We start from the raw sequence: 21260 nt of genomic DNA on the forward strand, positions 1-21260 counted from the left end.
TTATCTCTGCTTGTCGGAAACATCGTACGAGCAATTTTAAGCTTGCTTGATACAATAAAGATCTTCGTCAACTCCGCCTGGGATTAAGGCCCCCTTTTGGCGCGTCGTGTCGCCGGGCTTATGGGCTAGACAAAGTTGATAAAAATCCGATCACGTATGCCCCGTCTGTCGGTAGTTTATTCTGAGAGGTCGCTTTGTGTCGCCTAGCCAAATAACTAGTTGAAAAAAAAAGGAAATGTTAGGAGATCAAAGCTCACTCGCCGATCGATAACCGTCCGTGCTCAGTTTACTTATTTTAATCTTAAGGCCTATCTTAGGCGCGTAGGAATTTCCGAGAAAAAGGGAAATTGTGGAGTCCGCAGGACGTAACAAATGCAATCGTTCATTTTATTCAATTTTCTTATTGACAAACCCCTAAACAAAATTATCAGTCTTGAAAATATTTATTATGCTCTTTTCATAGCCAAGTAACGCAGCGTTTAACTGGAGAACTGGGTAGCAAGTTACAATCACATAAAACGCAAGACAAAAGAATTAAACCTACGAAGCACATTATTAAAATATATAGAAAAATCATCACAGGGATACGGAAACATAAATTTGACTACGCGGGAGGGTTAATTATTTGACCTTGAAAAGCTGTCATATACTGCCAGGGCGCTTGAGCTTCCCCAACTGGAGATACAAAATACTGTTTCAGATAATTGCGCACGCCTTCCGACTCTGAGCCACCTCCATTAGCTCCAGTTCTACCCAACTCTTTGAAAAATGCACCAGGGCCAATAGTCCTCCACCGACCGTCATGAATAAGTCCAGCCTCATCCTCAACATCGAGCCAATCGGGAGGGCAATACTGAGAGGCACATTTATCATTATTGTCATTACTGCTCATAATAAAGTTGTGGAGATAAACAAGAGCTTTCAAAATCTCTTGTGTATTTGCTACAGAAAAACGCAATCGTTTGTGCAAAATATGCCAGCGTGACACTAGTATTCCGAATGTGTTTTTTATGCAGAGGCGAGCTCTACTGAGCCGGTAATTAAAAACACGTTGCTCGCGTATTAATACATTGCGTCTTGCATAGGGGCGCATGAGGTATGTGTTAAGAGGGAAGGCCTCATCGGCCACAATTACATGTGGAAAGGAAACATCTCTCCCTGGCAGAGGTGTTGGTGCTGGAATATCAGCGTCACCGGAGGCAAGGTCTGAAGCCAATTCAGAATTTCTCCACACACCACCGTCACTGATCGAACCTGTAAGTTAAACCAAGTACTTTATTGCAACGGATTGAGGATTGAGGATTAATTTATTTTCTGTCAGTAGTGTCAGTTATTAAAAAAAGAGACCACCATTACTCACCAAACTGTCCAATGTCCACCCATGTAAATTTATGATTTGCATCACAGAGTGCCAACAACACCATACTAAAAAATCGCTTGTAGTTGTGGTACTGTGATCCAGAGCATGGCGGCTTCTCAATTTCCATGTGTCTGCCATCAAGAGCACCAATACAGTTTGGAAATTGCCATTTCAACATATACTGTTCGCTTATTCTTTTCCAGCCATCGGCATCTAGTGTGGGAAGCACAACAGGTTGCAAAACAAGCCAAATAACACGGCAAACTTCTGGTATTATTTTGCAGACCGTAGATTTTCCAACTCTAAATTCAAGATGCTTCGTCCGCATGCTTTCTCCTTGAGCAAGATACCTATGCATAAAAAAAGACATTCATTCATATCAGATTTAATTTTTTAAACGCAGAATTGATTGGTACTTACGTCAAGGTCAGGCTCAAACGAAGCCTGGGTGAAAGAGGTGCTCGCATGCTGTGTTTTTTTAGGAGTGGATGCACCAAACTGAGTAAGAATTCAAACTGCTCCGGCCACATCCGAATATACCCAAAAAATTCTTCGTGATCACTGATACGCAGTTCACGAAATAAGTTAAGGTTGAAACCCTGATCAAATTTGCGCTTGTTCACGGGCCGTACCCACCACCTTCGACGGCTTCGACTTTCAGTAGCTCTCCTCGTCTGAATAATGCGCCACTGAATATTCAGAATCTGGCTCCACAACATAATAAATAATGCAATTCCAATTTTTTTGTAAATCCATGACTGTGCACCAACAACGCTGATATGCCGCAATGCTTTGATATTACCGCCTGTGTACAAACAGATAAATTTATACACGCCGATTAATTTATACAATCATGTATAAAGTACGCGTAATATGAACCTATATGATTGTAAATTAATCACTGTAGATAAGTACGACATACTGGACCAAGTCGATGGAACACTCACGATCTCTGAGCTCTTTGACGACTAGGCAGGAGATGATGCGGAGTTTGTTCCCCGGCAAGTTAACTCAAGACACGATAAAAACGTTTCTAGGTTATCTCGCGTGATTTGACGTAAAAGCCGCTTACTATACGCCATTGTAGACACTTAGGCGTATACCGGCCTTAATTCTACAGCCTACGTCTAACGCCTACTCTTTGCATTCACTACTCCTGCTGCCATTGTAGACGACGCTTTATAGTTACGCGCGTTGTGGGTGCCTCTACTAATTTTTTCACGCCGTTTAACATGCTTATCGGGCATTCAAAAACTGTCGGCTCCATCAAACAGTGTCCGATGAATACTCTTGGTGTAGGTTTTTTTATGATACCTGCTCTGCTGCGGGGTGGTGAGTTTACCTTCTTATATGGTCGGAGTTTAAATGTAACTCTTCTGATGTGTACCTGCTTTGTGGCGTGTGAGATAGGCTTTGCGCTTTGTGAGGAAATCATTTCCCAGTATTCTCTTATGATCGATCGGGAATTCATCCTCTACCACGTACATAGTATGGCGTATTTTCTGGCTTCCGAGGTCTACGGTTACTTTTATTTTTTCGAAAGTGTGGATTTTGTGTCCCGTCACTCCGGTCAAAGTCAGGCGTTTTTCTCGCATCATAGTGTCGCCTTTTAAATTTCCTACTTTGATTAGCGTCAGGATCGCTCCTGAGTTTAATAAGAAATTTGTCTTGCCTTTCTTGGCCTCTTGAATCGGCATCAGGTTTAAGGTATGTATGTTATGTTTCCCTGTTATCTGCGACACTTAATATCCTCGGCGGCTCGTACCTTATTCTTCTTTGGTCTCTCGTCTTCTTCGCTGCCGCTACTGGATTCATCGTTCGTTTCTCGCGATTTTTTTTTACCTTTAAACCATTTACTGGCGCCTTTTTGGGGGCGTCCGTTTTCGATCGGCTTGATCGTTCCGTGTTGGGTCGTCCGTTCAGCGACCAACACTCTTCTCGCTTATGCCCGGTTCTTTTGCAATAGGTGCACTCGAGCGTATTTATTCCGCCGCACAGTGGGCTGAATTGGCAAATTTGCGGACATAGACAAAAAATTTTTTACCTTAATAGCCAATTGTAATTAACAATTTTAGTTTGTAAATAGTCGTAAGCAATAAAAAACGACTGATTTTTTTTAAATTTCTGTAATATTCATGCCAAAAATCGCTCTAAACCTTATAATGCACAGACAAATTTTTTTCCTACCATTTCTTTCATGAAGTTTTAAAGTATATAACTTTTACACATGTAAAGATTTTGAACCCAAGTTTTCTCCACATTATAACATCCCTTTTGGATGAAGAAAAACGCTTATCATGAATATGTAATAATGGTGTGCTGAATATGGCGGTCATTTTTCTGTATTGTAAACACTGAATCCCATAAGCGTGCTTTACGTTGTTGTTTAAAAAAATGGCTGAGAGATGTCAAGGTTCTATTAATTTTATATCTCTAAATGAACATTCTACTTCATGGATCCATTGGTTTTAATTGCCCGTAGCTGCCCGTTCACGAAACAAAGAAGAAATATAAAGGAAAAAACGTGATATGAGAACGCGTTGTTTGTTGTAATTCGTCATGGGTAGCGACTGTGTTTATACACGACTTAAAGGTGTTTAACCGAACTTCTGTTCGGGGCCGCTAGGGACGCGCAACAGTCGCTACTCATGATGGGAACCCATGATCGCCTTCGGCTCGGGCGGCAAACTTCACACTTGTCTGAAAAAAGCTACTTTCGCCCCTTGATGAACAATATACTATTTTTGTTTTTTACCATCTTCTTGATTGTAAGAGACGCTGTTAGGTGTATCAACGCACTAATGCTAACTGTTTCACGCTTTTGTGTAGCCATATTCAAAGGTAAACAATGGATCTTTTTACGAGTACAGTAAAAATATTATAAAGTGTATTCTTTTGTTTATTCAGGTTATGAATCATTAAGTTACCATGAAAAGTTTGACATACTACGATCTGTTCTTGTTCCTCCGAAATTCTGGTCATGGTTTCACAATGCAAGAGAATTTAATTAAATTCGTTTCGAAAGAATATGAACTCAATTTATCAGACCAATCCGAAAACAAGTTGAGAGATTTATTACGAATATTTTGTAAAAATCTTTCTTCGAGATGGCAAAAATCAAATAGAACACTGGAAAATTTCACAAAAAAGAATAAATCATGGCTTCAACGAGTTTTAAAATTTTCCGATAATTTTTCCAATTATTCAAGCGAATCTGCTTCTACTACTAGTTCATCGTCTCATAACAAATCATTTGATGAAATTACTGATAGACATAAACGGAGGCGAACAGAGAATTTACGAGCCTCTAATTCTACAGAAGTTCTCCTGTATGCTGCGAAACAAAAATTAACTAGTGATGGATCTTCTGATTTTGCAAAGGTATTGGATTATTTGATTAAAAATCCGAGTGAAATTGGACGAGTTAGGGCATTTTGTGAAAATAAAATTAAAATGCCTTTGTTTTCGAGAGAAAAATGCTTAGCATTATTTCTCAGCTTGAATCTATCGAAAGAACAATACATTGAATTACGAAAAACTTGTATTGAGAGCGGGACTAATCAATGGCAATCATATTATGAAGTACAACAAGCAAAATTAGAATGTTATCCGAGAGATAAAGTAACGATCACCGAAACTTCAGCATCGATCGAATTACAAGCTCTGCTTGAGCACACAATTAAAAGACTGTTTAAAGTTTGCAAAGAAAATTTGGATTCATACAGTAATTTGAAATTAATTTGTAAATGGGGCTTTGATGGTGCATCCAGTCAAAGCATGTACAAACAACGATTCGTAGACGAAAATGCATCAGATAGCTCCGTTTTTATCACAAGTTTTGTTCCCATAAAATTAATAAATGGTTTTAATGTTGTATGGGTGAATCCAAATCCATCTTCCACTAGATATTGTCGTCCAATCAGATTCGAATTCATTCATGAAAACGCGGAAATTTGTAAGAAAGAATACAAAAGAATGGAACAAGAAATAAAGAATTTAGTACCAACCGAATGCGAAAACATAATTGTTAATTATGAGATGCTTTTTACAATGATAGATGGCAAAGTATGCACAACTTTATCGGATGTTACATCATCTAATGCGTCATGTTATCTCTGCGGTGCGAAACCGAGTGAAATGAACAATATTGACAAAGTTATAATGAGGGATATTGATGAAAAGACTTGTAATTTTGGCATATCGAGTCTTCATGCAAGAATTCGATGCATGGAGCTTCTACTTCATGTATCATATAATTTATCCTTTAAAAAGTGGAGTGTACGCGATCCAAATCTAAAGAAACAACGTGAGGAAACTAAAAGGAGGATTCAGCAAGAGTTCAAGAAAAATCTGGGATTGCTTGTTGATATTGTAAAACAAGGTTCAGGACTGACAAATGATGGAAACACTGCACGAAAGTTTTTTTCGGAAATTGAAACAACTGCAAAAATCACTGGATTACAAGAATCACTCATTAAGAGATTTGCCGTCATTTTACAAGCAATTTCTTGCGGAGAAAGAGTAGACGCCAAAAAATTCGGTCAATTTGCAATGGAAACGGCAAAAATGTTCGTAAATGATTATGGATGGTATTACATGTCCTCTTCCGTTCATAAATTGTTAATCCATGGAGAGGCAATAATTTCACACTTTTCTATTCCTATTGGTCATTTATCTGAAGAAGCGAGCGAAGCCCGGAATAAAGAATTCAGGCAATACAGAAGAGATCACACGCGCAAAATTAATAGAATTGCTACGAATGAAGATCTTCTAAATCATCTTTTAATCACTTCTGATCCTTTAATTTCGAGTTTACGACCAAAAATGAATGAAAAAAAGAAACAAGAAATGTTCTCCGAAACTCTAAAACTTTTATTGTAATTCTTTTTTTTTCCTCTTCATTTAAGTACATCAGAATGAGTTTAGAGTTGAAAATATCGCGAAAGTGACGAGTCGCGGGGTCTTATCATTGTACAGATTTATTGTTATATATGTATACTTTTCAATAATTTAGAATAAAAACAAGTTGGATTATCATAAAGCCACGTTATACAATTAGTCCTTGATAAATATACAGTATTAATTTAAAAAATTTGATTCTATGACAGTTGCACACATCATGTCCGCTCTTTCCTTTTTATTTTTTTTATTTAACTTTAGATTCTTATAAAGTAACCAAAAAAACATTTTGGTACTCATTTTTAAACTGTTTCATTGACATTCCAATGAGTTATTGAGATATGTCCGCAAATTTGCCAATTCAGCCCACTCCGGGCTTGTCCGGTTTCGGCAACGAGAATCTATTCGCATGTCGGCTCGTACGGCAATCTCGCCCGTAATGGCCTGTTTCTTCACATTTGTGGCACTGTATCGCCTCGCTCCCCGGATATTGCGCGTTTTTCCGAGCTAAACTTATTTTTGTTTGTCGTCTGTCCGTCCCGCGGGGAGGGGCCCTTTATCTTTTCCTCCGCACTGGCGCCGGTTATTGCTTCCTGCAAGGTTGGGTATCGCTGCGCTCTGACTATCATTTTGATATCGTCGTGCAGCCTATTTGAAAATTATGCAGTGCTTGCATCTTAATGCTGTCGAGAATTGCTTTCTGCTGCTCTTGCGAGTGCCCTTGGCCTTCCTCCATGGCCTCGTACAGTTCTCTCGCTAATTTCTCGACTCGATGCCCGAATTCCTGCGCGCTTTCTCCCGGTTTTTGTTTCAGGGAGTTAAATTCTAATTGCAGGTAGGTCATGCCGCGCTTTCCTAGACATTCCGTTTCTAACTCGCGCTTTAACTGCTCGAAATCGCGAATATCGCGCGTGTCGAAGTCTGTCATGGCCTTTCCCTTGAACTTTGTACACAATATGGTCTCTAAGAGCATGGCTCCGTCTGCGGGCTGAATATTCTTCATCGCGTATGTACTCGCTTATAAATTCGCAGACGCGCTCTCGGGATTCTCCGTTTATCTCGGGAATCATGTTTCGGGCTTCCTTCAGACTGAGGAACCCGATGTGTTGTCCCGGTTGATTACGGACGTCGTTATGGGTTAGCCCGTATGTGACGTCTAAAGGATCCTGGCTGCATACGTGGCGATCTCGTTCGTTGGGGCGATCGTAGGTGGTGGCTTCTAGCCGGCTTACGCGGTCCTGTATATCCCGCATAGTGCGAAGAAGTTCGACAGAGCGATCGGATCTGTTCGCGTCGGCTCGGGAGCTCGACTTTGGTCGATTTCGGACGGTCGCCTGTTAGTCGCGGGTCTAAGTTGCTCTATTTCCGCGTTGACCTGCGCGGGTGTTATGTCTTCGCGTGGTGCAATGGCCGGGGCAGCTCGTTGCTGGCTCAACATTTTGTTGGTCTGGGAGGTATAATCTTCTTTGGTCGGATCAAATACGTCGCTGTCGTAAGAAGTCAAAGAAAATTCTCTTCTCCCAAAGTTCTCACTCTGAGTGTCGCCCGAGGTGTCCGATCGTGCGTCACCTTCGGTCGGGGGGAGTCGGCGGAGTCTGTACTGTGTCGCGGGCCTTCGTTCGCGTTACAGAGGCTAGCGTCTAAAAACGCGAATTCACGTTCTAATATGACGTTGGGGTGTATTTCGAGCACCGGCGTATTATCGTCGGCAAGTTGCGCGTCTAAATTCCGTCGTACGCGGTCTAAGGCTTCGTTGTCCGTAAACGAAGTCGTGCGGCGCGAAGGGGATTTTGAATGCTATTTTCGATCGCTTGTCGCGCGCGCTCGCTAAGCACGAAGGACGCGTTGCTGATGGGGGGATGCCGGGATAAGTCGTCCGATATCTATCGGCGCTCACGCTTATATCGTCGGCAGGTTGCGAAGTTTATTTTCGGCGTTCGCGGTCCGTTTCCCTATTTCTCGCGGATTTTATTAAAACATAGAACGGACTTACAGTAACGCCGCGCTACGCATGGTGTTCGCTTTCCGCTGAGTCGTCGTCCGCTGGGCGGCTTCGCTGCCTCGGTGTTTCGCTGCTCCGCTGCTCGGGCTGGTGAGTCCGTGCGGTAGGTCGTGGCCCTCTCCGGTGTCGTAGATAACATTCGTCGGCTGCTACCGTGGCTTCTCTCGCTCTGGATCTGGCTGGCTGTTCCTCTCCGGGATGCTTTACCGCCTTTTAATGATCCGCTCCTTTTTGCAGGCGTAAGTCTGGCAGGATGTCCTCTCGTCCGGTTAGCGAATCCCACCGCTGCCACTAATTTGTTGTGCCGCGCCTTTGAATTGGAGTTTAGGGCCGGCACCGGGTTCTTTGGATCCGCAGATTGGGAGGTAGAGAAGACAACACTCGCGAGATAGTGGTTGCAAAGGCGTTTAATAAAACAGATTTCTCGTAGTTACACTTGAATCAATTATTTCACTACCCTAACTTGCGGGTTGATAATTATACTATCGATACGTTGACTCGCGGTACGCGCTTGGTTATTAGACTGCCCGTCGCTTATCGGAAGGGCGGGCCTTTTATCGTGCGGAGTCGCTTCCTCGTTGCCGACTCAGCGGTCAGCGCTTTTGCTTCCGGGCTCAGGTCAGTAGCCTGGCGACCTGGTGAAGCCCGGAATGCCACCTAAGGTGTCTTTGGCAATAGCCGGAACTCGTGCGCTGACAGCTCGGTGTCGTAACGAGGCCAACTCGGCTTCCGCATTACAACAAGACCAAGTAATACCAAACTTTTACTCAGTCTCTCATAAAAACAAATAAAATATTATCTTTGGCTTTATATTGTTAGTAAAAGTTTATCTTTTAATAAACCGTATCGTTTTTCACAAAAATAAAATTAGCAAAATCATAAACTTTAAATTTTTAAATGTATAGAACAATAGTAATAAAATAAAAAGTTAATACAGACAATATTTAGTTTTATATCGCTTCGGTAATATGGGGATTTGCAACCTTTGTGAACTTGGAGCCCGACTTTACGAAAATTAAAAATTAATAATATAATTTGTTTGTACCCGTTTGTACCACTTTTCATTTCGTTTGTACCTCAAAGGGTTCGGAGATATAAGGTAGTTAAAAATGACCAGAACCCAACTTTAAGATACTTTAATTTCATTAATGTCATTTGATAGAGAATCGTTTGTACCCGTTTGTACCATTTTTTATTTCGTTTGTACCTCAAAGGGTTCGGAGATATAAGATGGTTAAAAATGGCCAAAACCCAACTTTAAGATATTTTAATTTCATTAATGTCATTCGATAGAGAATCGTTTTTACCCGTTTGTACCGCTTTTCATTTTGTTTGTACCTCAAAGGGTTCGGAAGTACAATTATTTTAAATTATTAGACCTTGCAACCGCACGCGCCGTGTTGACCAACCGACGCCGACGTTGACGGTGATGCCGCGTGGAGCGGCGCAGGACGAGCGGGACGAGCCCAGCGACGAGTTCCTGAGCCCATCTACAGGGGAGGAGACCTCCGGGGACGAGGGGGACATCCCCGCTATAAATTAAGTTGCGCGAGCGCTCCGAGGACGGAGTTACATAGGGAGCCGAAAACTCTTTTTTTTTCTTTTGTTTCACTATTTAATTACATAGTTAATTATTTTCTGTTCTCGTTTCCTTGACCGTAGAATCACCGTGATCAATTTTATCCGTCCGGCGCTAATAGTCTTAAGTTAAGCGACAGCGGTCGCCGAGCAGCGGCTCACATAGTCCGTAAGACCTTTTCCTCCCGATCCACATAATTTGGTTTTCTTTTCGGCATGACGATGCCCGGCCCGACCGGGAATAAAGTTATTTTGTTTTTGAACATGTGCGTGGATCGCGGTAACGCACAGTTGAGTTAAACGGTCGAGTCACACACGATCTTCAGAGCGCGGGCACCAAGTGCACGAACCACGTGTGCTGCGTTATATATAATAATTATGATGCCGACTCACAGGGTCCCCAAGAGGGGGCATACGCGAAAACGACGCGATCCGAACACGCGGACATAGGGTTCGGGCGACAACCCACGAAACCGCGAACGGGACGCCATCGCGCCATAGCGGGAAAGGGCCGAAGGTGCATCCAAAGGGAGGCCCGACCGACCCTAGGAACCGATCGCGGGCGAAATCCGAGCACCCGGACACAGAGTTCGGGCGACAACCCGCGAAATAGCGAACGTGACGCCATCTCGGGAAAAGGCCGAAGGTGCGCCTAAAGGGGAACCCGACGGACCCTAGGAACCGAGCGCGGACGAAATCCGAGCATCCGGACATGCAGTTCGGGCGAAAACCCGCACAATAGAGAACGGGACGGCATCCCGGGAAACGGCCGGAGATGCACGCTAGGGAACCTCTAAGACACCCGGGGAACCAGTCGCGGTCGAGATCCGACCACCCGGACATGGGGTTCGTGCGACAACCTGCGCGATTGCGAACGGGGCGTCATCCCGGGAAACGGCCGGAGATGCCTACTAGGCAACACCTAGTACACCCAAGGAACGTATCGCGGTCGAGATCCGACCATCCGGACGGTAGGTTATGGCGACAGTCGCGAAGATTGATAGACATCGGCTACGAGAACTTAGGCCGGAATACTGTCAGTAGGGACTGTAAGAACAGGCACCAGGGTCGCCGCCATCCGCGGACATGTCGAAAGCGACCTAGACGTCGTCTCCGAGAAGTCGACCCGGAATCGGCATTAGGGACGTAGGAGAGGCCGTGCGCACCGATCGGCGCCCTCAAAAGTCAAATTTTTGAAGTGGTGGAAAACCACTACCCGGGAGCCGATTAAGCGTATCGCAAATAGTGTACTGGCGGCGGAAATTTCCATCGAGAACATCTGGCGCACACTTGGCGATCTCAAACTCGTAAACACCTATTGTATCTGCGTAGCATGGAAAGTTACCGCGAGGAGAAAGCGGTCGAGACCCCATCGTGGGGGTAAAACTTTGGAGGTAGGGAGCCCGAGAGAGGAATATTCCTCGAGGCAGTCTCTCGTGAGCGCTCGTATAGATAGCAACCTTCTCGCGCGTATATCTCAGCGTGTCGCAGTAACTATCGCGAAAACGTACCGGATTACGATTATAAGCCTACCACAGTGTCCGAAACAAACGGGAACGCCCGCACATAGCGTTACATGACGCTGATACGAAAGGCGTACGGTTTTTCGCGTACCGAAAACGAGAAATCGCACTTTGCGAGACGTGCGACCGCCATCTTGCGCGGCATCAGTAATTGTGAACCACCACCATTGTGAAACGATAGTTAACAATAAAAGCAATAATTATTTGTGAAAATATATACAAATATATCGATTACTTACCTTCAACTCACCTGAACAAGCGGCTGTCGTCCATCTTGTGTGTTAGCGGTGACCGAGCTTGAAGGTCATCAGTGCTGCTGCATCGGGGGAGGCCATAGATGAGGCACCCGTGGCGGAAACCTGAAAAGAAACGGCATTAATCATAGTTATCGCGACAATTTTCATACTTACCCGTGTCGCGACATCTCCCATACGCGGTGATCCTGGACGGCGGTGAGCAGCGGTGATCCATGACATCGGCGATGGTGATGAAGCACCCGTAGACAAAACCTGAAAATAAAAGAGAATTAGTTAGTTAATTAACCTTAATGCTGGGACTTACCCGATCAAGCGGTTGTCGCGCCATCTTGGTTCCACGAATGAGGCAGGCGGCTGATAGATAGCGGAGGCTTGAGGCAGAGCAACACAGAGGAGGCACCCGTGGCGGGAATTTAAAAGGAGAAAGGGTTAAGGAGAGATTGACGTATATATACCTGATCAAGCGGTTGTCGCGACAACCGGTGTCCCTGGCTGGGCGACCAAGGTCATACCCAGCGGTATCTTGAGCACAGGCGATGCTGACGAGGCACCCGTGGCGGGATCGAAAAATAAAATTGTTTAAACAAATTGTTCAACTTTTGTGTCGTTTGCATTACGAATACCTACCTTCTCGGTAGTTTAAGGTTAAACCGAGTGGCGACCGATGACTTAGAGGACAAAATCACGTACCCCGTAAGTAGGTAAGCTAGGCCGGTTCTAAGCCATGGGGCAATGAGGGGGGGGTGAGGGGCGAGGGGGAACCGCGGGGGGGGGGGGAACCGCGGGGCGGAGGGGGAGGAGGAAACCGCGCGTTTTGGCGCCGCGGGGGAGGGGGAGGGGGGACCCGCGTGTTTCGGCGTCGCGGGGAAGGGGGAGGGGAGGAACCGCGTTTTTCGGGCGCCGCGGTGGAGGAGGAGGGGGGACCGCGTTTTTTGGCGCCGCGGGGCGAGGGGGGTCTACGTTTTCCGGCGCCGCGGGGTGAGGGGGTCCGCGTTTTCCGGCGCCGCGGGGCGACCGCGTTTCCGCCGCGCCGCGGGGCGAGGGGGGATCCGCGTTTTCGCCGCGCCGCGGAGCGTTCGCGTTTTCGGGCGCCGCGGGGCGAGGGGACCCGCGTTCGCGTTTCGCCGCGCCGCGGAGTCCGCGTGACGTCACACGGCACGCTCGCGTTATCTCTCCCTCGTAGATGTTTCCCCCGTCCCCCGGTCGCGCGCGTCTTCTCGTTCGCGCGGTGTCTCGCGCCCCCGTCCCCCCCCCCGTTTGCGCGAGTTTTCTCGTTCGCGCGGTCTCTTTCTCTCGCGCGTTCTCGTTCAGAAATTATGCAAAAATTATTAAATAAAGACAGCTTAACAAAAGGGAACGGTAAATGAAAAGGAAAAACTTTTTAACCATATTATATGCATTTATTTGTCATGTAGCGCATTATACACAATAGTATCCAAAGCGTAGGCTAATAATTCGCAATCAATAATCGAATTTTTATCATAAACGTCACGCAAGATTGTAACTGCGTTACATTTATCGGTGATACAATTTTGACGTAAAATTGTTACAAATTGTTTGAACTTTTCACTTACGCCGTGAACATTTTGACATAGTTGAAAATACACATTCTCGACGCAATGTTCTAGTTCGAACAGGAAGAGTACAGTTGACGGTTTCATGTACAAGCTGGTGCCGCACGACGTCAATTTTACAATATCTGCGTCACGTATTTTAACAAGCTCCAGATCTCGAAACGTTAGCGATGATGGTGCCGATGACTGCACGATGCGCTGTATATCTGCACGTTTTTCGATGAATGTCACCCACGTTGCATGTAGCAGAATTATCCGATTGCCTCGGTTATCGCCAATAAGTATATCCACAAAGGACATAGGTCCCGCGTTGATTCCAACATCCAAAAATTTATACGCTGTTGATGTCAACACAAATCTCCTTCCCAAAATACGTGGCGTGTAGCGGGGTTTATCAAAACTGAAAAAATACAATTATATGTTTATAAAAGTTTTTTTGCACAGGTATATATGAAAATTATCGGTACTTACTCATTGTGCTGTTTCTCGCACGTTTCGTCCTGAATCGGAACGTAGTAGTTCGCACCGTGAATGTTCATCGTATCTGGAGGCTGTTTGCGACGTACTCGAACCGTATCGAACTCTCGACTGCGCTCTAGAATCCTCGTAGACTATTTATACATACCCAAAACTGCAAATCTTGCAAAAATAGCGCCAATGTACGGCTGCTGCATGGTGACCGCTACCACAATCCACATATACGTTAAATGTGATATCTTTGTCAAGAACATTCGTGATGAGATCACCTCATCGGGCATCAAATATGATTTCTTTTCAAGAGCATACGTGTCTCGCGATGATTTCATCGAACACGTGCAAAACTGCAAATTTTGCAATTTCGCATAAGTCAATGGAGCGTTATTGTTTTCAAGAACATGTCGCGACGTGTCTCGCAATGATTTTATCGAACGTGCAAAACTGCAAAATTTGCAATTTCGCATAATTCAATGGAGCGTTATTGTTTTGAAGAACATGTCGCGACATGTCTCGCGATGATTTCATCGAACACGTGCAAAACTGCAAATAGCGCCGATGTACGGCTGCTGCATTGATACAGATCAAATTACCGAAAGTCAATGGCGCGTTTTCGTGAACGTACGTGTCTCGCGATGATTTCATCGAACACGTGCAAAACTGCAAATTTTGCAAATAGCGCCGATGTACGGCTGCTGAGATGAAATTAGATATGATAAGCAAACGATGCATCATTAGTAGAATATAAAATGACGAATCTAGGGGATACGCTCAATAGTCGAGAACTGGAAGTCGTGAGTGCAACAAATGGCGTTAGCAAGAGGATCGTGCAATAACATGGAGCAGGAGTTGTTGGAGCAATCCACCCTGTTAAATTCGAGGGAAGACTTTGCCGCGTGGGAGCAACGATGCGACGAGTTTATCGAATCGTTGGAAGAACAAAGCCGAATTAAACGGCCACGATTATCAATCGATCAGTCATCGATCGGTCTCAAACAGTCATTGGTCGCTTGTATCGCAAGACTCGAAGGTTTGAAAGACTCGGTACGTCAACGTTTCGTACATGTGGGTGCGGGATACAGTGCGAGTGAGACAGGACTTAGATGGCGCGAGATAGATACGGCTTTTGAAAGCCGTATATTGACTGGTGCGGTGATAAATTCCAAACACATCGACCCTCGTCAATTTCTCAAAGATGCGAGAGAAATTGTACTCGATCGTGTGCGGAACGTCATGCAACGACATGACAATGTAAAAATTAACACAGTGTTTAATGGTGAATTTGTTGCGGGTGACAAACGCGCGAATAAAAGTATCGCAACGAGAAACTATGAAGTCTTTCGTGAGTCCGATCTGCACGAGTGGTACAAGCAACACGTCATCGAGCCTACCTTAGCAAAGCTGGAGGAATTCCAGGAACGTGATAGCGGATGGGCGTTGTCGCGTATACTCAATTTAATGGTAAACGCGAACAAATACAATCCATTGCACGCGGGGTGTTTTGTGGAAATACCGCAAGAAATTAAAAAGAAGAAGGCGGTGATAAACGTGCGATCAATGGACAATGCATGTTTCGCATGGTCAGTGGTGGCTGCTCTACATCCAGCCGAGAGACACGCAGATCTGGAATCGTCGTATCCTCATTACACGTCGGTGCTAGATCTTACGGACATTGAGTTTCCAATGACGTTGGATCAAATTAAAAAATTTGAAAATCACAACAACATCTCCATCAACGTGTACAGCATCGAGAAAAAAAACAAGAAACTTGTTATCTTGCCAATACGTGTTACTGACCGAAAGATGGACAGACACGTAAATCTGCTGTACGTGCATAACGACAACGTGGGACATTTTGCGTGGATCAAGAACCTATCCCGCCTCGTGAGCTCGCAAATCAGTAAAAAAGAGCACAGGAAATACTTTTGCGATCGGTAAGTACCTATAGTTCTTTTAATAATATATAGAATATTTTGTGTATAAAAAAAATTTATAATATTTGCGTTTATTTTTTTGCAGATGTTTGCACTACTTCAGCTCCAACGAGAAATTGGCTGCCCACACCGTCGACTGTCAGGAGATGAATGACTGCGCGATCAAGTTACCGAGCGATAACGACAAGTGGTTGGCCTTTAAAAATCACAACAGGAAGGAACGAGTTCCGTTTGTCGTATACGCCGACATGGAGTGTACCCTGGAGAAGATGGAAGCGGATCCGGAAACGTCCAGGTACACATATCAGCATCATCGCGTGTTTAGCATAGGGTACTACGTGCGTTGCTCGTACGACGAGTCGTTATCTATGTATCGGTTTCGTCGCGATAAGGATTGCGTCGCGTGGTTCGCCGAGGAGCTAAGACGTTTAGCTCACGACGTAAAAAACTATATTGTCCACTAATGTACCCATGGCAGATTTCACGCGAGACGAGTGGGAAAAGTTTAACAGCGCAACGCACTGTCACGTGTGCGAAGAACCGTTCGAGCCAGACGACGTGCGAGTACGCGACCATTGTCACCTGACCGGTCGATACAGAGGTCCCGCGCATTCGAATTGTAACTTAAATTATAAAGATTCGCATTGCATTCCCATAGTGTTTCATAATTTATCGGGATACGATGCACATTTTATTATAACTGAAATAGCAACAGCATACAAGGACATGTAGATTTACTCCCGATCACAAAAGAAAAATATATTTCGTTTACAAAAAACGTTCAAAGCACCGAAGATAAAGATAAGAAAACGTGCGTCAAATTGCGATTTATCAATTCGTACAAGTTTCTCACTGCTAGTCTCGACAAATTGGCATCTTATCTCAGCAAGGGATAAACTGCGAATATTGCAACGCGAATTTTGTGAATTATCCGCAGAAAATTTTAATTTGCTGACACGAAAAGGCGTATTTCCATATGAATACATTGACTGCGTCGAAAAATTGGAGGACTTGTGTTTACCACCGCGCGACTCGTTTTACAGTTCATTGACAGGTGACACCGTATCCGAGAGCGATTACGCGCACGCCGTCGACGTCTGGCAGCGGTTCTCCATTCGAACGCTCGGTGATTACAGCGATTTATATCTCAAGACCGATGTCTTGCTGTTGGCCGATATCTTTGAAAATTTTCGCGATAGTTGCGTCGCGAGTTAGGACTCGATCCGGCGTATTATTATACTCTACCGGGTTTTACGTGGGATGCTATGTTGAAGCATACACACATCAATTTCGAATTGCTCACCGACATTGACATGGTCATGTTTATCGAACGCGGTATACGCGGCGGTTTGAGTCAATGTTCAAACAGATACGCGCTGGCCAACAACAAGTACATGCAGTCGTACGATCCATCGAAACCGTCGTCGTACCTCATGTATTTTGATGTAAATAACTTATACGGCTGGGCAATGAGTCAACCATTGCCATACGCAGATTTTAAATGGGTCGACGACGTAACCGATTTTAATGTTATGGATGTCGCGTTGGATTCCTCGATAGGCTACATTCTCGAAGTCGACTTGGAGTATCCGCAACATCTTCACGACGCGCACACTGACCTACCGTTCTGTCCGACGCGCGATAAACCACCCGGCAAGCGGCAGGACAAGCTCCTCGCAACATTATACGATAAGAAACGTTATGTAATACATTATCGCAACCTGCAGCAGTGTACTCGTCACGGTCTCCGTATATCAAAAATTCACCGTATACTGAAATTCGCGCAATCTCCATGGCTTCGCGATTATATAGACCTCAATACGAAATTTAGAACGTTGGCCAACAATGATTTCGAGAAAAATTTATACAAATTGATGAACAATGCCGTGTTTGGCAAAACCATGGAGAATGTGCGCAATCACGTTGACGTGCGACTCGTGACTCATTGGGAGGGTAGATACGGCGCGGAGGCTATGATTGCGAAACCAAATTTTCATAGCCGAAGCGTCTTTTCGGAGAATTTAGTAGCAATAGAAATGCGAAAACTCGAGGTAAAGTTCGACAAACCAATCTATGTGGGTATGTGCATCCTCGATATATCCAAGACATGTTTGTACGAATTTCATCACGAGTACATGTTACCGTTGTATCGCGACAAGTGTAAAGTCACGTACACCGATACTGACAGTCTCATTTATCACATCGAGTGCGACGATGTGTATGATATCATGAAGCGCCACATTCATAGATTTGACACTAGCGATTACGCGATTGATAATACGTATGGTATCCCACTCGTCAATAAAAAAGTTCCGGGCTTAATGAAAGACGAAAATAACGGTGCGATAATGACCGAATTCGTCGGGCTTAGAGCAAAGATGTACGCCTTGCGAGTGGACGGTAAGAAAGATACGAAAAAAGCTAAAGGTGTTAAGAGTAACGTCGTAGCCAGGTTGATAACGTTCGACGATTACACGCGGTGTCTGCGCGACGAAATTGAAATGACGCGACAGCAAACCTGCATAAGATCCAAAAAACACGAGGTATACACCGTGTCCGAAACAAAAATAGCTCTAAGTCCGTACGATGATAAGCGATACATTATACCCGGTTCTACCGAAACGCTGCCATGGGGACATTATAAAATACCATTGTAAATATATTGTAAATACCATTGTAAATATATTGTCAATACCGCTGTAAATATATTGTAATTACATTTAGATATTTAGGAAAATAAATGACTCGAATCATATGTATATATGTATATTTTTATACTGTAATAAATTTTTGCAATACATTATTCTTGTGTATCCATGAATTGTGTGAATTATCAAATCCTAACCACTTTACATAAACCTCATCCCCTCTTTTGCGCAAAACTTTTTCAACGAGATACACGTCGGGATTAGCAACGCGATGTAACTCGTATTCGTAGAAGCCGCCGGCGACGGGTTTTCCGCAGGAATCTTCCAACAGATACGTCACAGGATTAGTTTTCTGCACTTTGACGATTCTAAACACCTCCGTGGTCCAATTTGGCGTGTATCCTTTTTCGAAGATTGTCTTGAATTTACTCACGCGTACCGAATCGCCCACTTTGAATCGCGCGGGAGCAGCGATCTTTACGTGGCTGTACACCGTTGTTAGGAGCTTGTCGGCGATCGCGGGGGTAACATCGATGGGTCGCATGCCGATAGTTCGATGCTTTCGCGCGTTGTAATCCGATACGAGACCTGGCAGCGAGTCGATCCATTTGTAATTTCCATTGCGCGTAAACATTTTCCACATGCCGTTCTTGAGCGTGCGATTGAATCGTTCGACGACCGATGCCTTCATTACGGAATATGTCGAATAGTGATTGATATTATGTTTCTTCAAGAGTTTCTGCACGTTTGCGTTGTAAAATTCTTTTCCCTTGTCAGTCTGTAACCTCGGGTCCGCTCTTGGTCTTGAGCGGTACGGCCCATGCGTGCTTGCTCAGCACGTCGATAACGGTGAGTATGTAGTGGTAGCCTCTGTTAAATCGCGTGTATGGGCGCATCTCGACCACATCCGCCTGCCACAGGTCATCGTATCCGCGCACTATGACGCGTCTTCGAGAAAAATTTCTTCTCGCAGGAGCGTGTAATTCTTCCACAAGCCTCCGTTTCTCAGTTGATTGCTTCTTACCAGCCATGACGATGACGTGCAACTGACGCAGATATCAGATGTACGTTCTTATCTATTCGCGATGATTCGCAATTACATCATGAATCATCTTTTGAAGTTCGTTTAGGGTAGTTTGCACGTTATTCTGGAATGCGACCATCTTTCTCTCCATTTCATCCTGTCGATCTTTCAAAATTTGCACGCTCTGCTGCACGTAACGTTTATTGGCTGCATCGCCATCATCTACAGGCGGCGCTATCCGTCGAATCTTGCGCGATTTCGCGTCAAAGTCGGTGGCGACCATGCAAAGAGCGTTATCGCGCACATAATTTCTGATTAATCCTCTCCATTGATAGTACGGTTCCGCACCGCCTCTTCCGAGCGATATACCAAACTTGTTGATCGGCATTTCGATGTTGATTGAATGACTCATTGTCGCGCCACTTAATTTATAATAAGTCCAGCCTCGCGAAGTTCCTCGATAATCGACAGGATTTCGTTATCGTGACCGGTGTGACCCGCTAGGCGCGAAGCTTCGAGCAATCGGAGACGATCTACAAGCTCGTTGGGATCGTCCCAATGAACATAATCGATTTTGTTGTCGTTTAATGTCATGGCACGCGGTATACCTTTTCCAGCTTTTTTACCCGAAATCGACGATGCAATTATATGATCGATCTTGTTGCCTGTCATGGCACGCGGTATACCTTTTCCAGCTTTTTTACCCAAAATCAACGGCCCGATTATATGTGTGTACTTGTATCCCCCGTTGTCCTTTATTTGAGCGTGAGCATCATAATTGCGTTTATGAGCACTCGTCATCAACAGAATGCTCTTGTATGTTTGCATATCGTCCTCTGTGTAGATATCATGATCAGGATATTTCTTAAAGATTAATTCGAAAAGACCGCGTGTGCCATTGTATCGTATGCCGTCGATAATTATCTTGTCCGCGTAGTTCACGTCAAAACGTTTATTACCGAGCATCATTCCATCGTTGGTGAATTTAACACCGTACGCGATGTCCATACCGCTTTCTTGATCGCCGCTCAGAACTGCCCCGACATACTTTTGGCTCAATGGACCCAATTGATCTCGCAACGTTTCTTGACCCTCAGATGTTTGCAACTGCTGTCGAACGGACGTCACGAGTGGGTCATTCGAGGTTTCGAAAACATCTTCGTTTGCGAGCACTGTGGGTTGTACGGAAGGTGCAGAGGTTATCGGTGGTTCATTCAATGGACCTTTCGATCGTTTCGGTTTACGCGGTTTAAAAATTTTTGTTATTTCGCTCAAATTAGATGGCACATTTATCGATCGTTTCAACGTAACCGGAGTTGAAGCCATTACAGAGTCGTTAAACGAGGCGTTTGGTCGTTGTCGTTTGAGCTTCGGCTCTTCGTCTTCCCACGCCGTTTCATTTTCAATCTTTGACACGTCAGATTCTTTGCCAGCAACGGTGTTTTCGGCAATCTGCCTTAGAGGCTCGATGATGGGCTTAAAGTGTCTCTCCAACGCGATATCTTCCTCCACTTTACCAGTTTTCAAGGCGTGATATTTTTTGCGAATCGAATTGCTCGTTTTCGCAATTTGATTTGCTATCCTCTCGCGCTCTCTAATCTCCTCGCTGCTGTCCATGTTGCGATAACGTTGTTCAATCGACGCGTCGACAACAACTAACCACGTTTCGGTATCGCAAAGTCGTTAAATCCTTTTCTGTATCGACCATTCGAAATCGCGCTGTCCTTGTCTATCACCACGAATCTATACTTTTGTTGCCAACATGTATGACACAATTTACTGAAATCATCGTAAGACATATCTCTGTTTACGTGATCGTTGTATATGTGTTTCAGATTGGTACCATCTGTTTAAACAGAATCAATAGATTCGCGTTGTCGCGTATAAGATGCTTCGGTATATTTGCATACGTCTGACAAAGATAGAAGGAGTCAACGTCCGCGTGCCGGCCGCTTTGCAAAGTATTCTCTTATTGTATGCTGCTTGT

At 44.5% G+C, this 21260-nt stretch overlaps 4 protein-coding genes and 3 long non-coding RNA genes across 7 annotated transcripts in view; 3 read left to right on the forward strand and 4 right to left on the reverse strand.

Annotated features, from left to right (window-relative positions):
• Nucleotides 1–21260, reverse strand: part of LOC139811721 (uncharacterized) — a 398927-nt gene that overhangs the window by 17070 nt on the left and 360597 nt on the right. The gene's annotated exons all lie outside the window — the stretch shown is intronic.
• LOC139811809 (uncharacterized) lies at nucleotides 717–4241 on the reverse strand. The gene is made up of 3 exons (XR_011731748.1): nucleotides 1361–4241; nucleotides 1136–1254; nucleotides 717–853 (listed from the first exon to the last, which is right to left on the reverse strand). It is a non-coding gene; the product is annotated as an uncharacterized lncRNA (long non-coding RNA).
• Nucleotides 1164–11585, forward strand: LOC139811810 (uncharacterized). The gene is made up of 2 exons (XR_011731749.1): nucleotides 1164–1256; nucleotides 9639–11585. It is a non-coding gene; the product is annotated as an uncharacterized lncRNA (long non-coding RNA).
• Nucleotides 12925–13732, reverse strand: LOC139811404 (uncharacterized). The gene is made up of 2 exons (XM_071775699.1): nucleotides 13665–13732; nucleotides 12925–13599 (listed from the first exon to the last, which is right to left on the reverse strand). Exons 1-2 carry the CDS (start codon nucleotides 13730–13732, stop codon nucleotides 13020–13022), a joined length of 648 nt encoding a protein of 215 aa, XP_071631800.1. The 3' UTR covers nucleotides 12925–13019.
• On the forward strand, nucleotides 13861–16019 carry LOC139811530 (uncharacterized). Its single transcript, XM_071775793.1, has one exon. The coding sequence runs from the start codon at nucleotides 14475–14477 to the stop codon at nucleotides 15603–15605; it is 1131 nt and encodes a 376-aa protein (XP_071631894.1). The 5' UTR covers nucleotides 13861–14474; the 3' UTR covers nucleotides 15606–16019.
• Nucleotides 16063–18535, forward strand: LOC139811867 (uncharacterized). The gene has a single exon (XM_071776307.1). The coding sequence runs from the start codon at nucleotides 16867–16869 to the stop codon at nucleotides 18256–18258; it is 1392 nt and encodes a 463-aa protein (XP_071632408.1). The 5' UTR covers nucleotides 16063–16866; the 3' UTR covers nucleotides 18259–18535.
• On the reverse strand, nucleotides 19697–21092 carry LOC139812014 (uncharacterized). The gene has a single exon (XM_071776602.1). The coding sequence runs from the start codon at nucleotides 20888–20890 to the stop codon at nucleotides 19697–19699; it is 1194 nt and encodes a 397-aa protein (XP_071632703.1). The 5' UTR covers nucleotides 20891–21092.

This window comes from Temnothorax longispinosus, chromosome 4 (assembly GCF_030848805.1).
Source record: "Temnothorax longispinosus isolate EJ_2023e chromosome 4, Tlon_JGU_v1, whole genome shotgun sequence".
NCBI classification, from domain to species: Eukaryota; Metazoa; Arthropoda; class Insecta; order Hymenoptera; family Formicidae; genus Temnothorax; species Temnothorax longispinosus.